Genomic DNA, 24730 nt, shown 5'->3' on the forward strand with positions numbered 1-24730 from the left:
GGGATTACAACCCAAGCCAAAGGCAGATGCCTTGGGACACCAGGTTGCTCAGTGGTTGAGTGTCTGTCTTCAGCTCAGGTTGTGATCCTGGGGTCCTGGAATCGAGTCCCACATGGGTCTCCCTGCGAGGAGCCTGCTTCTCCCTCTATGTCTTTGCTTCTCTCTCTGTCTTGCATGAATAAATAAATAAAATCTTAAAACAAAAACAAAAAAAGGCAGATGCCTCACAAATGAGCACCCAGGTGTCCCCCACCTATTCATTTTGATCACGGAGCCAGAGAAATATAGAACACAGACTGAGACTTGTGGATTCTGGGAATATTTTGGGCAATCAGAGTCTAGTGTTGTGATTTAGGCTGCTGGGCCACTGGGCCCAAAAAATGGCCTTTGCCCAAGCAACACACATGCACTCTAACGCTTGTCTGGGCTACTTTTACTCCTATAACAGGCGTTTGCTATATTTATAGGTATCTTGTGCGTGTAGAGCATTGGACCAAGCACTGTGTAAGAAATAAAAAGGGAGAAGGAACATTTTTTGAGCATCTACTATGTACCAAGCATCATGTAGCTGACATTTTCACATGAACTTACTGCCTACAATAATACAGTAAATAAGGTAATATTACTCCTGCTCTATAGATAAAACAGACTTGAGGATAATAAGTGATTTGTCTAATGAAGCATAACTGATAAGTTAGCAGGGCTGAGATTTAGAAATTGGTATGTTGGGATGCCTGGGTGGCTCAGTGGTTGGGCGCCTGCCTTCGGCTCAGGTCGTGATCCCAGGATCCAGGATCAAGTCCCACATCGGGCTCCCTGTGTGGAGCCTGCTTCTCCCTCTGCCTGTGTCTCTGCCTCTCTTAGTCTGTGTCTCTATGAATAAATAAATAAATCTTAAAAAAAAAAAAAAGAAATTGGTATGTCTAACTCCAAAGTCCACCATGTTCTTTCCGTTTTACCATGTTGCTTTTCAAAAATGTTACCATCTTACAAGAACTTGAAATCAGCTTACAGAATTGAAGTAGGCAAAATCTATGTATGAGGCTGTAGTATGCAGTCATGTGGTAGTGGTGATGGCAGTGAAGAGGACAAAGATCCATGTTCCTTGACTACAAGGGGAAAATCAAGAAGATCCAGAATAGACAGTGGAATAAGAATGGCTTTAAGAAGATAAATATGTATATTTTTCCTACTCACTGCTACACCAATGGGAAGGTGAATTTATACAACCTTTTCTTTTTATAAGATTTATTTATTTATTTTAAGAAAGAGGGTGAGCTGAGGGGCAGAGAGGAAGTAGATTCTCTGCTGAACGGGGAGCCCCATGCAGGGCTCAATCTCCCAAAAGGAAGATCATGGCCTGAGCTGAAACCAAGAGTCAGATGCTTAACTGACTGAGCCACCCAAGTGCCTTTATACCCTTTCTTAAAAGCAACTTGATGGGGATCCCTGGGTGGCTCAGTGGTTTAGCACCTGCCTTCGGTTCAGGGTGTGATCCTGGTGTCCCAAGATCGAGTCCCACATCGGGCTCCCTGCATGGAGCCTGCTTCTCTCTCTGCCTATGTCTCTGCCTCTCTCTCTGTGTGTCTCTCATGAATAAGTAAATAAAATATTTAAAATAAAATAAAAACAAAAATAGAATTTTTTTTAATATTTTATTTTATTGGGATCCCTGAGTGGCGCAGCGGTTTGGCGCCTGCCTTTGGCCCAGGGCGCGATCCTGGAGACCCGGGATCGAATCCCACATCGGGCTCCCGGTGCATGGAGCCTGCTTCTCCCTCTGCCTGTGTCTCTGCCTCTCTCTCTCTGTGACTATTATAAATAAAAAAAAAAAAAAAAGAAAAGAAATTAAAAAAAATATTTTATTTTATTTTATTTATTTATTTATTTTTTAATTTTATGATAGTCACAGAGAGAGAGAGAGGCAGAGAGAGACAGGCAGAGGGAGAAGCAGGCTCCATGCACCAGGAGCCCGATGTGGGATTCGATCCCGGGTCTCCAGGATCGCGCCCTGGGCCAAAGGCAGGCGCCAAACCTCTGCGTCACCCAGGGATCCCCAAAAATAGAATTTTTTTAAAAAGAAAATTTAAATCACTCATATTCCAATTAATAGATTTATTTCAGTCTTTTTATGCATGTATTTTTAAAATATAAGTTCATACTTTATGTACTTATAATTTTTTCTCATTTAGTAGGTTTTAATAGTTTTCTATGACATTTAATTCAGAGCTACAGTAATTTTAGTGATTGCATACATTCCATAGTACAGAGTGTTTGTTAAAACCATAACAATAGTTAACATTTACCATGGAATGAATACCTGACAAGCACTATGTTAAGAGCACTCCATATGTCATCTTTCAGTAACTGTCCAGATTATAGATATTATCATCCCAATTTTATAACCAAGAAAACTGAGGATCAGAGAGGTTAGGTAACTTAGCCAAGTCACACACTTAGCAGGTTGAACAGATAGTGTTTGAACTCTGGACTAGCAGACTCCAGATTTCATTTTAAGTATTCTAATGTACTTCTTCCCTTAAAATATATGTAATCAACTCACTTTTGATAATTATTTCATTTAAAAACGGTCTTGTAAAGGACAACCTCATGTGTAAATGTGTGTGTGTGGGTGTATATGTGTGCATGTGTGTATTTTCTAAACATTCATAATTATTAACATCTAATTAATTTCCTTGAATTGTAGAGATCAAATGCTATGTAAAATGCTAAGATTTTTGGCAGAAATTTTCAAATTGTTTTCACCCAGGCACCTCCCAAAATCTGTATTTTTAAAAATGAAGGGATCCCTGGGTGGCGCAGCGGTTTAGTGCCTGCCTTTGGCCCAGGGCGCAATCCTGGAGACCAGGGATCGAATCCCACGTCGGGCTCCCGGTGCACGGAGCCTGCTTCTCCCTCTGCCTATGTCTCTGCCTCTCTCTCTCTCTATCATAAATTTAAAAAATAATAATAATAAAAAAATAAAAATAAAAATGAAGGGGATTTGCTTTGGACATAATGAAAAAGAAATCTCTTTTATAAAAAAAGAAAGATATGCTTTGATTGTAAGTGGTAATGAATGTGAGATTTCTTAACCATGGAGTTTTGTGGGCCCCCTGAAATAGATCTACATTTTAATGACTGAGGAAAATGAGAACAGATTTGAAGACTGTTCTAGCTATTTCAAATGTCTTTGGGGGATAGGAATGCAGCCTCCTAAATTAGTACATGCTCACAATCTTGAAACCTAATAGAAATTACATGCCAGACTGTAAGAAAATTTAATTTGTTTAGTTTTTTTTTCTTTCTTTTCCCCTAAAACTACCATTAGTGGGCAAAAAACTAAGTGTGTTTGATTTTGGACAGAGAGATTCTTTTGACCCAGTGATGTGAATACCCCTAGGATAAAGGATGTAGTGAGGAGGGTATCATGGGACCAATGGTCTCTTTTTAAGGAAGGCATAGGATTTTTAAAAAATCCTACTTATAAAGCCTAATTACAATGGGTGGTTCCTAAGAATTTATAGAATTCACATTTAAAAGACAGAACTTGGGATGCCCGGGTGGCTCAGTGGTTGAGTGTCTGCCTTTGGCTCAGGGCGTGATCCCGGAGCTCTGGGATTGAGCCCCAGGATCGAGTCCCATATCGGGTTCCCTGTGTGGAGCCTGCTTCTCCCTCTGCCTGTGTCTCTGCCTCTCTCTCTCTCTCTGTGTCTCTCATGAATAAATAAATAAAATCTTAAAGAAAAAAAAAAAAAGACAGAACTCTTCATATTTCCACTAAAGCATTCCAAACAACTGGTTTTTCAAGAATCAGGACTTGGTTTTATTTCTGGCTTCAGTGTTATAAGGCTATATATGGCTTTGGGCATATTATAAAAAAGAAAACAAACACACCAGAATGACTTTACAGGGAGAAATATGCAAAGCAGACTGGAATATCTGGGTTGGTTGCTCAGCCTTTTTTCTCCCCTATAGGAAAGTCATGGTATCAGATAAAGAAAAGCTGAAAGCTGAAGACAAATATCAAACAGGATGCTTGTGAATGCTTGAAGAGCTCATAATTAGCCAAGCATGAATATTTACATGAACTCAGCAATACTGGGCACACATTGATTTAGGGACCCACCCACCACTTTTAGGCAAGTTACTTAAGCTAATTTTGCCTCATTTCCACCTCTGCCAAAAGGACTTACTCTTACTTGGTATGTATGGTGTAGTATGTTCCTGCATAGACAGACCTGAATTTGAATCCTGGCTCTCCCACATGCTATCTAAGAGATTTGGGATAAGTGACTTAACTTCTCTGAGTTTCAGTTCCCTTATCTGTGAAAGGCAGAAGGAAATAATTCAAGTACCTTATAAATTTATGATCAGAGTTGAATAAGATACTGCATTTGGGTGCTGATTCCTGGTTAAGTGCTCCATAAATAATAACTTACTGTCATATCATAGAGCTCATCTAAGAAAATAATGCAGTATAGGAGGGGAAAGTGGTCTGAAAGGTAATTCTGACATAACTTATCCACAACATTACTGTAATCTTTTTAAGATTTTATTTATTTATTCATGAAAGATACAGAGAGAGAGAGAGAGAGAGAGAGGCACAGACACAAGCAGACGGAGAAGCAGGCTCCATGCAGGGAGCCTGATGTGGGACTCAATCCTGGGACTCCAGGATTATATCCTGAGCCAAAGGCAGACTCTTAACCGCTGAGCCACCCAGGTGTCCCTCTTTTTTGTTGTTTTAAAGATTTTATTTATTCATGTGAGATACAAAGAGAGAGGCAGAGACATAGGCAGAGGGAGAAGCAGGCTCCCTGTGGGGAGCCCAAAGCAGGACTCGATCCCAGGACCCCAGGACCATGCCCTGAGCCAAAGGCAGACAGACACTCAACTGCTGAGCCACTCAGGCATCCCACATTACTGTAATCTCAAAGTTATAGTTTCAGAGAGACCATTAAACTCTTACCATCTTTTACTTCCTCCATAAGGGCCTGGCTTATTTAAGGCTGTTCCTGTGTATTTTCTATCAAACTTTGCCACTCTGTATTTTCCTCCCTTCTTCCAGCAGCAGGTCTCTTGCCTACACTTTGGGAGCTAACAGCTAAATGTGGGTATTTCCTATTTCTGACGTTCCTTCAATCAGCTCCAGGATGTTACTTGTTAAAGTAAGAAGCCTTGTTATTGAGTACTATCAAGGAACATCATATCTTCAACAGCACTGGTACATACCCAAAGATTTCAGAGTCTATGATCCTGCCAATTCCTATAAACATACTCTATGTCTACCAGCTCCATCCAGCTAAATCTGTTCAGTGGGGTCATCTATATCTCACTTTGTCACCATTCTCTCATTAAATGGGGTCTACAAACTTTAGTTCTTTCTTCTTCCTGCTCTCTTTACCTTCAAAATCATTCAGTGAATATTACGAATATTCAGTGAATATTAAGCTATGCTATGGATATCCAAAAGTGAGTAAGACACAGCCCTCAAACTGTTTAAAGCTTAATAGAAGAGACAGATATAGAAAGAATTGTATAACAAAGTAAAGAGATAATCTAGGTACTGTGGTGTCTTTTAGGGAAAAGGATATTGTGGATGAGACAAAAAATGGGGACACTGCAAGAAATCAATTTATTATTATTATTATCATTGAGGGAGGTGGGTGGGAGGAACAGAGGGAGAGGGAGAGAGAGAATCTTAAGCAGGCTCTACATCCAGCATGGCGCTTGATCTCATAACCCTGAGATCATGACCTGAGCCAAAATCAAGAGTTGGATGCTTAACTGACTGAGCCACCCAGGCACACTTGCAAGAGATCAAAATAGCCAAAACAATCTTGAAAAAGAACAAACTTGGGAAGATTCATACATCCTGATTTTAAAGCTTGCTATAAAGCTACAATAATCAAAACAGTGTGGTACTGCATAAAGACAACAGAATATAACTGAAAGTCCAGAAATAAACTTGTATATCAATGGTCAACAGATTTTTGGCAAGAGTGTCAAGACTGTCCATTGGGTAAAGAATAATCTTTTCAACAAATGGTACTGGGATAGCTGTATATCTACATGTAAAGGAATGAAGTTGAATCCTTACCTCACACTACGTACAAAAATTAACTCGAAATGGATTGAAGGTCCAAATGTAAGAGTTAAAACTATAAAAAGCTTAGAAGAAAATACAGGTGTAAGTCTGTAATTCTGGATTAGGCAATGGTTTCTTAGATATCACGCTAAAAGCACAAGCACCAGAAGAAAAAATATAAAAACTGGACTTCAACTAAACTAAAACTTTAGTGTTTCAAAGGACATAATCATGAAAGTGAAAAGACAGGGCAGCCTGGGTGGCTCAGTGGTTTAGCGCCTGCCTTCGTCCCGGGGTGTGATCCTGGAGATCCGGGGTCGAGTCCCATGTCGGGCTCCCTGCATGGAGCCTGCTTCTCCCTCTGCCTGTGTCTCTGCCTCCCTCTCTCTCTCTCTCTCTCTCTCTCTCTCTCTCTCTCTGTCTGTCTCTCATGAATAAATAAATAAAATCTTTAAAAAAAAGTGAAAAGACAACCCACAAAAAGGGAGAAAATATTTGCAAATCATATATCTGATAAGGGGTCTAGTATTCAGACTATAAAAGGACTTTTACAACTCAACAAAAGGATAACCCAATTTAAAAATGGGCAAAGAATTTCAATTGATATTTCTTGAAAGAAGATACACAAATGGCCAATAAGCACATGAAAAGATGCTAATGTCTGAGTAATCAAAGAAACAAATACAAACTAAAACCATAGTGAGGTAGAATGCCTATAAAAAAAAAGGCATTGGTAAAGGTATGGAAAAATTAGAACCCTTGTACATTGCTAGTGGCAATGTAAAATGGTGTAGGTACTCATGGAAAACAGTTTAGTAGTTCCTCAAAATGTTAAGCATAGAGCTACCCACACAATATAGCAGTTCCACCCCTAGGCATATATGTGAGAATTAAAAACATATTCATACAAAAACTCGTACATGAATATCCATAGCATTATTCATAATAGTTAAAAAGTGGACATAACCCAAATGTCATCAACTGATGAACAAATAAACAAAATGTGGTATATTCACACAATAGAATATTATTCAGCCAGCAAAAAGGGAGGAAGTACTGATACAAGATATTGCAAGGATGAACACTGAAAACATTAAGCAAAGTGAAGAAAGCCAGTCACAAATGGCCACATATTGTATGATTCCATTTATGTGAACTGTCCAGAATAGGCAAATCCATAAAGAAAGTAGATTAGTGATTGTTAGGGAAAGGAGAAGTGAGAGCTAATGAGTAGGAGGTTTCATTTTTTGGTGTGATGAAGATGTTCTGGAACTACTGGTAGTGGCTGCATGGTCTTGGGAACGTACTAAAACCCACCGAATTATATGCTTTAAAAGGGTGAATTTTGTGGTATGTGAATCATACCTTAATATTTAAAAAGGGGACGGATATGAGCTAGATCTTAAAAGATGTGCTCATTGGGCAAATAATAGTGGGAAGAGAATTCCAGGCAGAAAGAACAGAAAGAGAAAAGGGATGGAACACGCCCCCCCCTCCCCCAAGTAACGCATCCAGGGAAGTAGAAGTGGCTCAAAGATGGGACACCTGGGTGGCTCAGCGGTTGAGCGTCTGCATTCGGCCCAGGGCATTATCCTGGGGTCCTGGGATCGAGTCACACATTGGGCTTCCTGCATGGAGCCCGCTTCTCCTTCTGCCTGTGTCTCTGCCTCTCTCTCTCTTTGTGTGTGACTCTCATGAATAAATAAATAAAATCTTAAAAAAAAAAAAAAGAAGTGGCTCAGAGGCTAGAATATAAGTATATGTGCAGGAGTGGCATATATAATGGGACAGATAAAGTGGGACAGATAATGAAAGCCCTGCATGTTTCCCAAGGACGGGGTTATGGGGTGCCTTCAAGTGAGAACAGGGCCTCTTCCTAGGAGAATGACAAAACTGAATTGCTTAGCTCAACTCATTTTGTCAGAGAAGCCTCCTATCTTCAACTCAGAATCATCTAACAATTCCACTCCAAGTGGGCAGGCCCAACACTCATTTTCTCACTATTTATAAAATCCATTTATTTACAGAATCAATTATTCAAAGTTTTCTCCCTACCAGATTATAAACTCCTCCAGGGCAGCCCATTTCCTGTTTTTGATCTTGACTATGTGAGCGCAAGTACCGAGTACTCTGGGAAAGAGACTCGCAATTTTGACAAAGTTCTGAGCTTTCCTAACTTTATAAATCTTTGCTCAGACTGTCACCCTGTTTGGAACATCCTCCTGATCACAAATTTGTTCAAAACTTCACTATCCGTCATGGTCTATTTCAAATGCCACTTCTTAAAAAGGTTTTCTTTGCTTCCTCACCTGGCATGAAGAGATACGAACACTCCTCTTTTAAAGAGGACATATTTTGTACTTTCCCCCATAATTTTTTATATTGCTGTTTTGAGCATTCCTCTTATCTCACACATCTCTTACCCTACACTATGTGGAATCTAAGCACCCTGGGGTAAGGTCCATGGTCTTTCCCGACTTTGCAACTCCCAGTACCATGCTGGGTAGAGTCTGAATTGAACTGTCCAACCAAAGGCAAAAATGATGGAACCAGAGACAAAAATAGGCATTATCACAAAACCGAAGTTTTAAAAAAACCTTAAAAGAAACTATACAAAACAGGATGCAGGCACAAATAACAGAGTGTGTGTTGAATCAATTTGTGACCACTTGGCTTGTTTATATCTGGTCATTTTCATCACATGGATTTCATTTCACTAAAACTCCAAAGACTCAGACAAAGAGTAATAGTCTCCCAGCTGCTGCTTTCCCTAGTCTGTGGTTTTCCTATGATATAAACAAAAGATTCTGGAGGTATGGTCTCTGTTAATATTTGCTGGTGTGAGTCTGGAGGAGAAATGGGTGGAGGTGGGGGAGTGTGAGGGAAATCCACTAATGAACTGACAGTTCATAAAAGCAACACCTGCAGTGTTAAACCCCCTACAACTGTTATTTCACTGGGAAAAAAATCCACTCTTCCTTTGGTAAATGTAAAAATTCTTTCACCAGCTGCATTCCAATCTAAAGTGTGTGGCAGTTCAGGAGAGATGGCAGCTGGAACAGATCACATGCAGGATATAGTGAATGCTCACCAGCAGTGAAGGGATAATCAGAGCCCACAGAATGAATCTTCAGAGCCTGTTCCTTTAAGAAAAAGGGTTAGCGTCAATTTGCCTGCATATGTTCTACTCATAAACACCAAGAATCCTGGAAATACAGGTGGAAGGATCAGCCTTTTGAATAGACACTGTGACATCAGCTATTCAGGACTCCCCACTTAGCTTCATAAAACTCTGCAGCTTAAGTTTTGGTTTGTATCCTATTTTCGTTAAATATTTACAATCTACTACGAAACCAAATTCAGACCAAATGTGTGCTTACACAACCTTGTGACATGGCCACTCACTCCTGATAAGAGGGAAAGAGCACCAAGACTAGTTGTCCTCAGGCCACTCTCTTCGTGCTCTGTCCTTGTAACAGTGGGAGGCAGAGAGGCACATTGCACATACCTAGGAGTTAACTTGGGCACAGAGAGGTTATGTGCTCAACACTCACAAAGGAATGAGGAGAGTTAGGTTTGACTCCAAAGCCAGTGATTTTTCCACTGTACTGTGCTACTGGCCAGTATGCTCCAGAGAAGTTCTTTCTCCAGAGTTTGTAAGAATGCTACAAGAGTCTGATAACTCGAGAACAAGCACTGGCAAACATCTACTATAAAGGGCCAGACAGTAAATATTTAAGGCTTTTTGAGCCATATGGTCTCATTACTTAATTTCTTGTTAATTACTTAATTCTGCCATTGTAACACAAAAGCACCCTTAGAAAGCATATACATGAATAAGCATGGCTGTGTTCCCATAAAACCTTATGTACAAAAATAGGCAAAGGGTAAGACTTGGACTACAAGCTGTAGTTTGCTGAGCCCTGCTCTAGAAATTCTAGAGTGGACAGCTTTATGTCATTTAGATTAAAAATTAATAAAGAGGGCAACCCAGGTGGCTCCGTGGTTTAGCGCCACCTTCAGCCCAGGGCATGATCCTAGAGACCCAGGATCAGGTCCCATGTTGGGCTCCCTGCGTGGAGCCTGCTTCTTCCTCTGCCTGTGTCTCTGCCTCTCTGTGTGTGTGTCTCTCATGAATAAATAAATTAAATCTTTAAAAAAAATAAAATAAAATAAAAATCAATAAAGAACTGCATACTTCCAACTTAACTAATCAAGAAACAAGAGTCTTCTATATCCTATATGGTCCAGGTACTTTGAGAATTTACATTCTTTTAGGAAGAAAAGATACAGGCACATAAAAGCCAAATAGTAACACAAGGCAGCACGTACTCCAGGAGGGGACTGAGGACCCAGGGTTGACTGATGCGCCACTACATTAGAAAACCAAGGTCCACAACCTGATCAAATAATACTGTACTGATACAGGAGCTCAGAACAAGTCACGAGTTACTGCTGTAAGCACCAACAAAAACACTCATTCTAGTGTGACTACATTAAGGTTTTTAGCATGTGTCAGATGTTGAACAAAGACATGTCCTATTGACTTACCAAACACACCTACTCCCTGTCTCATCCCCAGAGGACAAGCAGTTCACCTAAGGGACAAGATATATGATCTGCTCTCAGCTGACACTTGAAGCAGTGAAGAGCCTGAAGATGCTCCAGGCAAGGGCTGACAGAAACCACTTGGGGCCACTCTTGGAGGTCTAAGAAGCAGCACTTTCCAAACCTTACCTTGCTCATGGCAGTAAGGGCAGGATCGCAGGCAGCATCCAGATCTTGAACCAATAACTGGATGCTGCTCGAGATGACACTGCAAATCAAACAAATTACTGGTCATAACTTTAAAGAAGTAACTTTTTGAATGACTAACACAGCCCCTGCCAAATCTTTTAGGCACCTGGATCAAAATTAGATTCATCATTTCATCAGAAAAACTCAAATTTGATTTCAAAAGGGAATGAATGGCAATGATAAGTATTTTGGCTCTTTGTTCTTGCTGCATGTCCTGTCTTATTTGGATGTATCTTCATTGAGTCAGGTCAAGGAATTCCATGGCTAGTCTCCCCCAGAATCCCTCTTCACTTCTTACTCCAAAAGCACTTGTTTGTTCAAAATGTTTAAATCAGAACTTGAAAAAAAAAATTGAGAAAAGGAGAAGAAATGACCTAAGAAGAAAATCTTGATTCTTCCTCGTTATGACCTACCCCAATCTCATTTGCTGACCACAACCAAAAATTACAAGGCAACACTAGTGAAGGAACTATTTTGAGAAGGCTTTACAGTTTGAACTTTTTGGACAGACACTCTCCACTCCAACTACCCTCTCCCACCTGGCTAAAATCAAGCTGCTCACATTTTCATTCTAAGACACTGAGGGTGGGGTTGGCCCTCTTGTGGATATGGGGTAGCGGTGGGGCAGACAGAAGGCCTTGGATTTGACCTTCCTACAGGGATGGTCAAGGAAGGATTTCTTCTCTTCTGTTGTTCTAGAAAGAGCAACAATAAAGGCCCTGTAAGCTAAAAATGATTGCATCTGAGCAGGCCAAATGGGAGGCAGCTGCACTAGCTTCTGATGCTGCTTCTTACTGGCTACTGGTGAGTAATTCTGATTTGACAGGAGGCCCTGGAAACCTCTTAGGTTCCTTAGTAGCCTCAAGCCAACAGGCTGAGACAGTCTGCTTTTTGAGGGGTAAAGGGCAGGCCTTAAGCAAATATGTGCAAGGTACGTACGTGCTAAATGTATCCATTTCTCCAGTCAGATTGATTCGTTCAATCAGACTTACATCAACTTTTTCCTTGAGTTTTTCTTCTAGCTATTAAAAACAGGAGAGAAAAACAAGCTTAACAATTATCCAAAGGAGTATCATAATAAGAATACTTAACATCTCCTGAGTTTGATGATTCAGGTTCAATTTCAAGTACTTTTCACGTAATGACTCATTTAATTTTCACAGCCCTATGAGGAAGATTCTATTATTACCTTCATTTTACAGAAGAGAAAATGGTGGGGGGGCACCTGGGTGGCTCAGTCGGTTAAGCATCTGTTTTTGGCTCAGGTCATGATCCCAGGGTCCTGGGATTGAGCCCTGCACCGGGCTCCCTGCTCAGCGGGGCGTCTGCTTTCTCCCTCTCCCTCTGGCCCTCCCTGCTGTTCATGCTTGCTCTATCTCTCAAATAAATAAAATGAAAAAGAAGGAGTAGAAGGAGGAAGAGGATGAGGAAGAGGAGAAGAAAAAAATGGAGGTGTGATCTCCCTAAGACAGTATATGGTAGGCTGAGGAGTCAAACTTCCTCCAAAGCCTCTGCCCTGTAGCACTGGGCTAGTTGTACTTGTTTCTTATGACACACTGATCATTTCATTAATAGTAAAAAGACCCCAGTTTTCAGGATCCTCCCTGCTCTATGAACTGCAGGCTCACTCACCAGCACTGGAAACCTATGGTGGTTAAGTGGCAGTAAAAGCAGTTCAAGTATTCACCAAGTGCTGCTATGGGCCACCCACTATGTGAGGGTGTTGGGGATACCGATGTAAACAAAAGAAACAACATCTGCCTTCATCATCCTACAGCCAGGGAGAGAAACACTGGCTATGCTCCCAGCTGCCTCAAAGAAGTTACTACAAACGTGGTGGCACAAAACAAATTTATTCTCTCACAGTTACAGAGGCCAGAAGTCCAAAATCAAGGTGTTGGCACGGCTGGTTCCTTTGGAAGTTCTGAGGGAAAACTATTCTATGCCTTTCTTCTACCTTCTGGTTCCTGGCAATCCTTGGTGTTCCCACATTACTCCAATCAGGTCCAATCTCTGCCTCTATCATGTGGTCTTCTTCCCTGTGTCTGTTAGTTCTCCCTTTCCTTTCTTTTTTTTTTTTTTTTTTAAGAGTTAAGAGATTGATTGATTGATTGATTTAGACAGAGAGAGAGAGAGGCGCAGAGACACAGGCAGAGGGAGAAGCAGGCTCCACTCAGGGAGCCTGATGTGGGACTCGATCCAGGGTCTCCAGGATCACGCCCCGGGCTGCAAGTGGCGCTAAACCGCTGCACCACCAGGGCTGCCCTCCCTTTCCTTTCTAAGGATGCCAGCCAGTCATTGGCTTTAGGGTTCACCCTAAATGCAAGATAATCTTTTCTTGAGATCCTAACTTAATTACAGCTTCAAAGACCCTCTTTCTGAATTCACATTTACAGGTTACTGGGAGTTAGGACTTGGACACATCCTTTTGTACAAATAAGCCCATTATGGCTCCCAAATCCTTTTGAAATGACTGTTACAGTCTTTGATATTTTTCTTGCTTCTTGTATGACATGATGCTTCAGACTCATCTTGTAGATTTCCTGTCCCAGACCAGGAATTACTAATTTCTCCAGGAAGCTCTGGTTTCTTTTAGGGAAAAATGGTATTCAGAGTTCACAATATAGGTGCTAAGAATGTACTGACTTTCATAATCTGTAAAAATAATCTCCACAAAATAACAAAAAAATTGACTACATCTATCATGAGTCATCAAAATGGTCTTTGACTTCCAGAATTTTTAAGAATCTGTTCTAGAAAAATAATGCAAAACATATTAGATGTTCTTTGTAGGATTACTTCGAGAAGCAAAAACCTGAGACAGCATAAACAATTATGAGGGATACTATGAAATAATTTATGGTATTATCACTTTATGAAATATAACTAACAACATTGGCAATAAAGATATAACAACAAGGGAAATGCTAGTGCTGTGATCTTAATAAAAACAACAAAGGGATACAGGAATGAATTAAGATTATAGCATACAAAACTACGTGTAAAAGGACTGAAAGAAAATACTTTAAAATTGCTAATATGATTATTTGATGGTGATAGGATGAAGAGTCATCATTTTTATTTTTCCCCCCTTTGGTACCATGGTTATTTTACTTTAATTTTTAATTTTTTAAGATTTTATTTATTTATTTATTTGAGAGACAGCAAGAGTGAGAGAGCAGAAGCAGAGGGCCCAACAATGTGGGGCTCGATCCCAGTATCCTGGGATCATGACCTGAGCTGAAGGCAGATGCTTAACTGACTGAGCCACCCAGGTATCCCTATTTTTAATTTTTTAAACTATTTATTTACTTAATGTATTTAATTAATAATTTTAATATAAATTTAATTAATTTATAATTTATCTTTAATTTTACTTTTAAAATACCATATTACATATGTGTATGTCTTTCTGTTTGGTACACATGCAAAACAGATAAATAGTGTTTCTTCATCACAGAAGTCTGGGACCCCTGCCTTGGAGGTCCTTGTAGATATTGCTGTCCTGCCCTGGGAGTTTTTGGGGCTAAAGGGATTGCTGTCTCTGGTTCCAAGGCTAAACATTTACAGATCACTCCCTATGTGACTCAATGTGACCACGTCCCCAAACAGAGCATGCTATTGCCTCTGTCTGGCTTAACCTCAACTGTGAAGTTTAGGGGGAACACTTCTTATTTTGGCTTCTTGTATTCTTGCTCTGGCTCACAGGCACTCCAAGCTGTACTGTCTGAACTATAATTTATGACTACCTTCCTATGATCCAGACATGTGTAAATAATAAACCCAAAAAGGGGGGCAGAGCACAACCTTCTCCAATTATTTTCCTTCTCTTGGCCTTAGGAATTCCAGACCAATGTGAAAAGGAACTTCTAATCCCATGTCTAAGGCTGAATGGAAAATTCTTCTGGGTCTTCCTTCTGCTGATGGGGAGCTCCAGGAGAGGCATCACCCTTTCCTGCTTCACAGTTCCTGAACGTCAGCATCCAAACAATGGTTGTTTATTTAGGCAGACTGAGAATGCTATGTACATTTTAGGAGACATATAAAAGCCCAGAGGATTTTGCTTAGCCTACTAACACTTCTGTGATGGAATCACTGGCTGTGACTCATCACCACCAAAGGCTGGGTCCTAGCATTCTTTTCACTGCTTTTCTCATATGGGAGACAGTGCTACTGACCTACTTTCAAGAGGACATGCCCTCTGAGTAGCTTAAACGACACTGGGGAGGAGATCAGCCAGACTTTCTTGCCCAGTCCCCTTTTAACAAGGCTCTTCTGTGAGATGGCTGCCTGGACCATCTTCTGAATGGACAGCAATTTTCCTCTAGGACCAACTGGTCTGCCCCAGGTGGTATGTGGCTTGTTAGGGCCCATAATTTTACCTACTGAGTCAAGAGGCCCAGATGGTTCAGGAAAAGGAGGCAGTGGGCAGCTCACCTGCTGGGTGGTAGCCAGACAGTACTCGGCTGTGCTTAGGATGCCACAGATGAGGCAGAGCTCCTCTAGAGTGAACTTGGCTACTTCTGAGCCTTCCTTTTCTTTGAGGAGGCTGCTGATGGTCAGCCCTCCACTGCTGCTTGTGGTTCTGAGGAAAAGGAACAGGAACTAGTTAGGCTGGGACTTCTCATTTGCTTCCTGAACAGGTAACCGGACATCTTAAGACAAAGAAAAGGGGGAAGGAAAGGCTGGATATGGCCCAAACAAATTCATGTACAATGAGCCTCTTTCCTACTGACCTTACCTTGACTATCATCTGTTTAAATTCTCTGACCATCAGGAGTGGGAAGAAAAATTCCAACTGTGAGCCTGTAATCTGTCATATTAACTATGATGACTCTGGTACTCAGAGAAAGGCTGCTGAGTGGCCTCTCTGCTTAGCTTACAATCTCCTGATCTGGAGAGCTCATTCAGGATCATCTGTGGTACAAGAGGTTGTTCCACAACTGTTTCAGTTAAGAACACTGCATAGGAATTTGTACATTGTGCTGTGGAGGGTACCAAAGTGAATGTCAGACATGGTTCCTGCCCAAAGGCCACCTTCCTACTGATCTAATAATTTGCTCACAAAACATAAAAGTACAGTTATAAAACCTATTTCAACTGTGAGATTTTATATATTTTTTTAAAGAAGACAGAATTCAACTACATTTACCTTAAAAATAAAAATATTTAAAAAATAGTGCTAAAACTGCCCAATCTTACTGCCTAATCAAAGATTTGAAAATCTCTTCATTTCCAGCACTTACAAGGGTGTGAGGATGCTGACACTCTCTTGCACTATGGGTCAGGTGCATTAAGTTGTACAGCCTTCCTGGAGGTATATTTCAGGAGCTTAAAAAAATGTTCACATTATTTGATCCAGTGGTTCTACTCCTTTTCAAGGATGCTTTTCTGAGTGTTATTTAAAATACTAAACTGGTGGGGGGAGGCACCTACTCAGGTCATTATCTCAGGGTCCTGGGATTGAGCTCCACACTGGGTTCCCTGCTCAGCAGGGGAGTCTGTTTCTCCCTCTCCCTCTGCCCATGCTTGTGTGCTCTCTCTCACTCACTCACTCAAATAAATAAAATCTTGAAAAAAAAAAAAAACTAAACTAAAATAGTGAGCCCAACCTATCTATCAATTAAGAGGATAATCAATAAGAACTTCAGAAGTTAAGTGAGGTTCTTCTGTATGTTGGATTATCACAACATCATTAAGTGATTTGATGACTATACAATGTCCTGAATGCTGAATGTTCTCTGTTGGCCTCCCAGATCCATTCATTACTCTTCTCTTTCCTTCTCTATGGTTCAGGAGACCGACCTCTACAGACTTATCATGCTGGCTCCCTGGCCCTCTGGCCTCCTGTTGGGTTCAGTCAACAGAAGGTGCGGCAAGAAGTTGGAGAGGTAGAGGAGAGACACATCTGAGTACTAATGAGGCCTCCTACTCCCTCTGCTTCAGTAGTGGTGCTGGCAAGGACTGTGGCCCCCCATTTTCTGTGTGGCAGCCCTTCATCCACAGCCCAGCTCTCAAGCGAGTTTTCAGGTAACAACTACCTCCTAGTATTGGGATGCTTCAGAACCTTCTTTTGGTTCCTTTTACCTTGTCCCCATTTCTGTGAATACTTGCTTTGGTGATAATACCCTAGCCGAGTATAACATTTGTTTCCTGCTGTGACACATGGGGAAAAATGCTCACAGGATGATGTTAAGTGAAAGCAGCATGGTAGAAAACTACAAGCTGTATAGACCCAATACTGTTAAACCAAAGCACAAAATCACACACATTATATATAAAAATAAAAGACAGAAAAATATATGCCAAAAAGTTATATTTATTTTCTCTGGCTGGTGAGATTATAGCTGACTTTTATTTTTGTCTCTGTGCTTTTCTATGTTTTCTAAACTATAATAAACATATTTTGGTGATCAGGATAAAAATTATTAGAATTTTTTAAAAATGTTTTTTATCATAGTCAAAGAAATTCTCATTGGTGAATATATCTATTACTTCAAGTCTCTGGTTAGAACACAGGTATTTTATTTTCTTTCTTCCAGATAATGTAAAACTCCCATGTAGGACACATTTTAGTGAAAACAACAGCAACTACTTCCAGAATTATTGGATTTAGCCGTGGGGATAATTTATAAATACTAAATTCCTAAGCATTACTTTATATTATTATTATTTGTTTAAGGTTTTACTTATTCGTGAGAGATACAGAGGCAGGCAGAGACATAGGCAGAGGGAGAAGCAGGCTCCCTACAGGGAGCCCAATATGGGACTTGATCCCGGGAACCCCAGGATCATACCCTGAGCCAAAGGCAGATGCTCAACTGCTAAGCCACCCAGGCGTCCCGACCAAAGCATTACTTTAGATCATACTCTATCATAATCAAAATTGCTATAGAACCAAAATCTTTAATACTTTAATTAGTTAATCAAAGTAGGGTCCATGCTGGGCTTGGAGCCCAATGCGGGGCTTGAACTTATGACCTCGAGATCAAATCCTGAGCTGAGATCAAGAGTCAGATGCCTTATTCAACTGAACCACCCAGGCACCCTTGAACCAAAAATCTTTAGTTGAAAAAATCTAGTTGAACAGCCATTTATTTCAATTAAATAAGCATTATAACAATATTCTGATGTCCTAGAACACAGTGAAGTCACTATAATTAGGGGCTGTGCTATGTAACCTCCTCTTCCCAAGTCCTACCACATCTTTAAACATGAGACTCTATTCAACAAGACACATACAAACTAAGAGACTTTGGAACATAATCAGATCAAGGGAAATGCAGATTCATGCTTCCCATGTGCTTATCATCCCGGGGCATACTCTCATTGAATGAAACTGCCTGTGCTGTTAATAAAAGTTATTACCACCACCACCTTACCTTTTTTGGCCACCTACCTATTGTTGAATCCACACAGAATAAATACGTACATAATGGAATTGACCCTTGAGTCCACTGTGGTTAAGATCTGACCTATGCTGGCAGCCAGTGACGGTATTTCCTCTAATGGTCTTGATCAGCTGTGGAATCCCATTAGAACGGAAATCATCTCAGACCCTTGGGAACTCGGTAAGAGTGTTTCCCTCCTTCTCTGAGACTCTTAGCAGTTCAGTAAACAATTTCAGATTAGATTTTCTTAGATTCCCATATTTAGGTATATTCAGAATCTTGCTGCACCACTCAGATCAGCAAGAATGGCACTCACTTGGGTAGATTGCCAGAGAGGATTTTCCAGGCATATTCTCGGAGGTACTTCTGGAAAATGGTGGTCAGAGCGATCATAGGCTCCCCAGTACTGAGTTGAGAGCACTGCACCATGCACTTCTTGTAGTAGACAAAGAGATCAGCACAGCTGGGGAGCACAGCACCTCCTTCTTCAGTGTTGGGCTTAGGTGGCCCCTGGGCTTTGAAATCGGCCACAAACCTATCAATCAGCTCTCCAAGGTTTCTAGAAGGAAGAAATCCTGCAATGTTATTTCAAGAAAGATAAAGCAAATGTGCTCAACTGCCATGGGTAAATCATTCCTAATGCTTTTCACGTTTAAAATCAGACTTTTATCCATATCTTCATTAACCACCATCAGAACTCCAACAATTTGAGTGCTGCTTTATGCTTCTCAAGGCATTTCATGATCACATCTGACCCCAAGCCTCTGTAAGGGAGATAAGGTATTACTGGATCCTCTAAGAGATGAAAAAATTAAGGTCTAAAGTGTTTGTCACACAATTTAGTGGCATAGCTGAGCCTAGAAGCTACCATTTAAATGCTTGCACTGGTCCTACTATCATTTTACTACCATTTCCTCTCTCCACAAATGAAAATCCTAAGTAACAACAGTGATCATTTTCTGAATACATACAATATACCGGCACATGCTGTGTCAGTAATTTATTTTTAAAAAAACTTTATTTATTCCTGAGACACACACAGAGAGAGGCAGAGACACAGGCAGAGGAAGAAGCAGGCTCCCTGTAGCGAGCCCAATGTGGAACTTGATTACAGGACCCCAGGATCACGACCTGAGCCAAAGACAGACACTCAACCACTGAGCCATGCAGGTGCCCTACGTCAGCTCTTTAGAAATGTCGTTTCACTGCACTTCACTCAATATTCACAATAACCTTATGAAGTATGGACTATTCCTGTCCTCATTTTCAAAAAGCAAGGTGCAGAAAAGTTAAGGACCTTGTCCAAGGTCATAGAGCAAGAGAGGAGGGGATCCAGGATTCAAAACCAAATAGCCTGGGCTCAAATTTCATGCTAAGCCCTCTACCTTCCTACGTCTGAAAATACAAAAAGGTTACGGTGTCAGCCTTTAATAATATTTTGATATTATTAAATGTGCACATAAGACAGATGCCTAAGTATTCTTATATACTTAGAAGTATTCTAATGCTTGCGGTTTTAATGCAGTATTTTATTTTATTTTATTTTTTAATTTTTATTTATTTATGATAGTCACAGAGAGAGAGAGAGAGAGAGAGAGATAGGCAGAGACACAGACAGAGGGAGAAGCAGGCTCCATGCACTGGGAGCCCGATGTAGGACTCGATCCTGGGTCTCCAGGATCGCGCCCTGGGCCAAAGGCAGGCGCCAAACCGCTGCACTACCCAGGGATCCCTTAATGCAGTATTTTAATGCAGTTTTTTCCTTAAAACTTTCAGAATCAAAAGGGTAAAAAATCTTGGGACAAGGGAGGGTATGGCAGCCTCAGGCTTGCAGCAGGTCACGACAGTGATGACGGCTGTAACTGTCTCCTCATGCCCCATTCAAACATCACTGCATCTGGCTCAGTCATACTGAGTCATCATAGCTAGGACCCAACAGGGCTCTACTCATTGTTTCCTGCACAGTTGTGCTGTATGAAGAATGGGAGGAGTCCCCACCTCTTGACATTTTATGTCTTTTTGGGTTGCTGTCTAAGGCTACAAGAATCCAGCTGTGCTTTCAAAATGTATTTATGTAACAGGAAGAAAAAGACAAGAACCACACACAGCATCAATTAGCAGGAATAGGAGAAAATTGACATTTTACTCAAGAGATTTTGTTATTGAAAGTTTATTATATCCAGATGTAGCCACTCTGCCCTCAAAGAACTTCAGGTCTAGGCTAGGTCTTTGTGGTGATGGTCAGCAAGGAGAGAAGGAGAGGAAGCTGCAGGGTCACCACCCCATTCCTTGTTGCCTCTTCTTGCCCCCCTTTCCTGTAATCTCTCATTGCTCCTGCATGGGGACCCTCCATGCCAGCCAGATTCCCCTCAACTGCCCCCTGCCCCATCTCTATCCCTGACTCTGGGCCTTTGCCTGTAATGCCTGGATGCCTCCCTTGGCCAAGGAGGCTCTTCTGCTACCTCTCTACTCATCCTTAGGCTTGGCTCAGGGCTCAGGCTGGACAACTCCCACTCCCACCACCCTCTGTCTCAATTTCAACTTCTGTCATCTGCCATACACTGACATTTATTATTATTATTATTATTATTATGTAACACTTTACTATCCAGCATAAGGAAGGATGTCAAATGTTCAAGAAACATGACAGCCTTCTCCTATCCTGGGCCCGCAGCACAGCAATGTATCAATAATGGCTTTCTCTTTCACTGATCTTTGGTGTAATTTCAGAATCCTTCTTGAACCAGCATCTAGCCAGCATCTTACTGATAAGCTGAAGTTGGTACACAAGCTAAAGGTGCTTGCTCAATCTTCTTCCCCGGTTCATATGCATTATCACATGCTCCTTGAGGGATAATGTTTATTTCTTCCTGCTCTCCCCAGGCCCACCCCTCATGCTTATGTGTGTAAAGGTAATCTTCCAGTTATGTCGGTGCCCAGTATGTACCCAGCTGGTCAGCCCCACACTCTGCCTGAAGGACGGGAGCAGAAGGGTGGGAAGGTGGGGATGGGGCAGGGGCTGGTGCAGGGGAGGAGAGCACGTAACAGAAAGCAAAAAGTTCCACTTGAGTCTTCTTAGGAGAGATGCTAATTGCCAAATCTCTAGTGCCAACAAAAACAGGTGCCAGAGCTCTGAAGTGTTTTTATTTTAACCACTCATCTAGTTCCCCTAGTAGCTGAAGTCAGGATACTTACTTCCCTGCCTCGTATTTCAGAGCCAACCTGATCAGTAGGATTATAAATTAATCATGCTCCTAAAACAAAAGAAAATTTCCACTTAAAGAAAACCTCTGAAGTTCTTGTATACTTTGCAGGCTGTCTCCCAGAGCACTTTTGACGCCGTCCTCTGGGCAGATGAGATATAAACCCGTCAGAGTAAGCTTCCCTCCCTTACAATGCTACTCTTCGCATCTGCATGCTTCTGTGCCATAGGAGACACTGGAAAATGAGTAATCAACATGTCACAGCACAGATGGCCCAATCCAATGGATTTCAAACTGAGCATGTAGTATGTGCATATATACATATAAGATATGTATAAGATATGGTATGTGCATATATACATACAAGATATAAATGAGTTCAACTAAAAACAACAACAACAACAACAACAAAGGTTGTCATTTCTTCTAGGCACCAAACACTAGCCTGAGTCTGGTCAGACCCTGTAAAACTACTAGAGAAAGGAGCATGTGGCATATTGACCTGCTGAGTGGAGTCATAAAGAGGTGTCTTTCACACCATAAAGCAATTACAATCAAGGAAGAGTTTCTAAAGGGTCAAGCCCTGATCAAGGTGCTGCTGGGTATGGTGGTCAGGATACAGCATCAACCCATCAGGAGCTCTAATCTATGTAAGGAGTCAGAACCCTCATGCTCATGATGTTGAGATTTCAAGATAGCAACAAAATGCTAATTTTGCAGTACAGACAATATTAACCATTTGTTTCAGACAAAGGAAACCAGAGAGAAAATTCCACAGTAGACTAGATAAGGCAATAAAGGCCTGGAGTCAGAAGTGAGCATAGTATATTGTCTGCGGGAGGGAGGACGTAAGGAAGAGGGGATGGGGCAAAAGTTTGACCTTCAGTTTGATTTACACAGTCCTCTTTATTCCCACAGCAAACTACTGGTAGCTTCATGCCTTCATGCCATACACCACAATCTCCCACCAGGCCACAGGCCTATAAACAGATGCCTGGGTGGCATCTGTGCCAGATGCATTAGAAATACTATCTTCTCACAACAGCCCTGAGGAGAAGGCATTCTTATCTCCATTTTGTAAATGACAAAACTGAGGCTGAGCAAAATAATATAGCTTGCCCTAGGTCACAGAATTTGTTGGAGCTGGAATCTGAACTTAGGGGTGTCTGACTCCAAAGGCCAGCTTTATCCACTGTACTGTGATTTTGATTTCACAACACTAAAAGACTCTACAGATAGATGGCATTGTGCTTGTTGCTATGTTCACTTTCTCTCCAGCTTAAAGGAACACATCATGGATGTGGATGGTATCTTTCACCTCCTCCTTTGCAGCATGAGGTTTCTGCCCAAGAATGTACAAGCATGTCAGGGGGCCACGTGAACTACTGCTGAGGGTTCCACCGATCAATGAAACGACCCAAGACGAAAGACCACTGCAGAGCAGTATCAGTAGAGGAAAGACTAAGGCAGTTTCTTCTGGTGGATTTTCAGTCAGCATCCCCAGCAACAATACTCTAACTGGAATGGCACAGGGAAAGGAAGATGGCAGTCAGACAAAGCTGGCAAGGAGGAGATCATGGGCAATGAAGCTTAGGATCCCCCAGAGATTACAGAGCTTGTTAACTCAAGGGTACTCAAACTAACTTGGACCCCTTCCTCCCCTGCTCTTAGGTAGAGGCCGATGACTTGGCTCTAGTGTGGCCAGTAGTGTTGCAGAGCCGAGGTTTGGCTTGATCACAACTAGGAGATGGGTTACACACAGGTAAATGGGGCAAATAAATAAATAAATACAGGGAAGATCTGGGGAGCCAAGTTTCTCACTGCTGTGGAAGGTAGTTAGAAACAAGGAAAAGGAGACGCTAAAATAAACCCTGTGGTATTAGATCAGAATTAGAGTTATTGGCATAAACTCACAGGTTTTAATAAGTCGGTATAAAAACAGATATAGAGGTATACATATATGTATATACCCACATATAATCCTTAGCTCTTTCAACTGCAAGTGCCTAGAAGCATAACATTCAAGCAGTAATGAACATATCTGATCCTCCGAACTTAGTTTCTAAGTATCATTCCCAAAGAAACAAGGGATCTTGGAAAAATGGGTGACTCTAGGGCTGGGGTAGGAAAGTGCCAGAGACTCTGGTATATTTTGTTGTGCCAGAAATGATAGGTGCATGCAAAAAGCATGAAAAACCAGTTTGAAGGGATTCCAGTGGCCAAATCAGGGACAATTTGAGCATTAAAACAATGACAGAACCTGAAAGAAAAAAAGGACATCAGTGGAAAAACTGGTGGGAAATCCAAATAAATCCTGAGTTTAGTAAATAGAACTGTACCAACGTTAACTTGCTGGAGAGGTAACTGCTATGGTTATATAAGATGTTAACATCAGGAGAACTTGGGAGAAAGGAATATGAGCAATCAGTGCTATTTCTGAAACTTTTATGTAGGTATAAATTTATTCCAACATAAACTTTAAAAAAGGTAATAACGGGGGATGCCTGGGTGGCTCAGCAGTTGAGCGTCTGCCTTTGGCTCAGGACGTGAGTCCCACATCAGGCTCCCTGAGAGAGGCCTGCTTTTCCCTCTGCCTATGTCTTTGCCTTCTCTCTGTGTCTCTCATGAATAAATAAATAAAATCTTAAAAAAAAAAAAAAAAGAAGGTAATAACAGATATAACCCACTGAATAAAATAGGAATCTATGGATACATGCTGACACAATAAATGTGGAAAAGAGAAAGCTTTCTCTTAAAATATAATGCAAACTAATAAAAGCAGAAGAAATGACAGTATTAGAAAAATTGTCATTTGGCAACTGTTTTAGTAATAAGTGATTCAGGCAAGTATCAGCAGGAGGTGGAAGATGAGAAAAAGACTATTTATATGGTTTTAATGTTTCTCCTGACACTTATTATTATTACTTATTAATAAATAGAGAAGCCTGGTAGACTCCATCTAAAGCAAGTAATAAAAATTGAACACAAGTAGGACACTGTGTCCTCCTAAAATGAATTACTGAGAAGAACTCAGCATCACTTCTGCATAAATCATAAATCATGAAGAAACATTAGTCAAGCTCAGATGGAGGGACATTCCACAAACAAATTGGCCTGTACTCTTCAAAAATTTCAAGGTCATGAAAGATAAAGAAAGAATGAGTTATATTTCTGGATTGAAGAGACCAAAGAGACATGACAAGTAAATGCACCCTGTGATTCTGGCACGGATCCTGGATCTAGAAAAG

At 41.1% G+C, this 24730-nt stretch overlaps 1 protein-coding gene across 3 annotated transcripts in view; it reads right to left on the minus strand.

The window, feature by feature from the left end:
- VPS53 (VPS53 subunit of GARP complex) overlaps positions 1-24730 on the minus strand; it is a 141459-nt gene that overhangs the window by 29857 nt on the left and 86872 nt on the right. For all 3 annotated transcript variants that reach the window (XM_041725241.1, XM_041725242.1, XM_041725243.1), the window contains 4 exons: positions 18596-18838; positions 15326-15473; positions 11828-11910; positions 10829-10907 (listed from right to left, as the gene is read on the minus strand). In XM_041725241.1, the coding sequence (XP_041581175.1) occupies positions 10829-10907; positions 11828-11910; positions 15326-15473; positions 18596-18838 (553 nt within the window). The remainder of the gene's footprint in view (positions 1-10828; positions 10908-11827; positions 11911-15325; positions 15474-18595; positions 18839-24730) is intronic.

The sequence above is a fragment of the Vulpes lagopus genome, chromosome 12, assembly GCF_018345385.1.
Source record: "Vulpes lagopus strain Blue_001 chromosome 12, ASM1834538v1, whole genome shotgun sequence".
NCBI lineage: Eukaryota > Metazoa > Chordata > Mammalia > Carnivora > Canidae > Vulpes > Vulpes lagopus.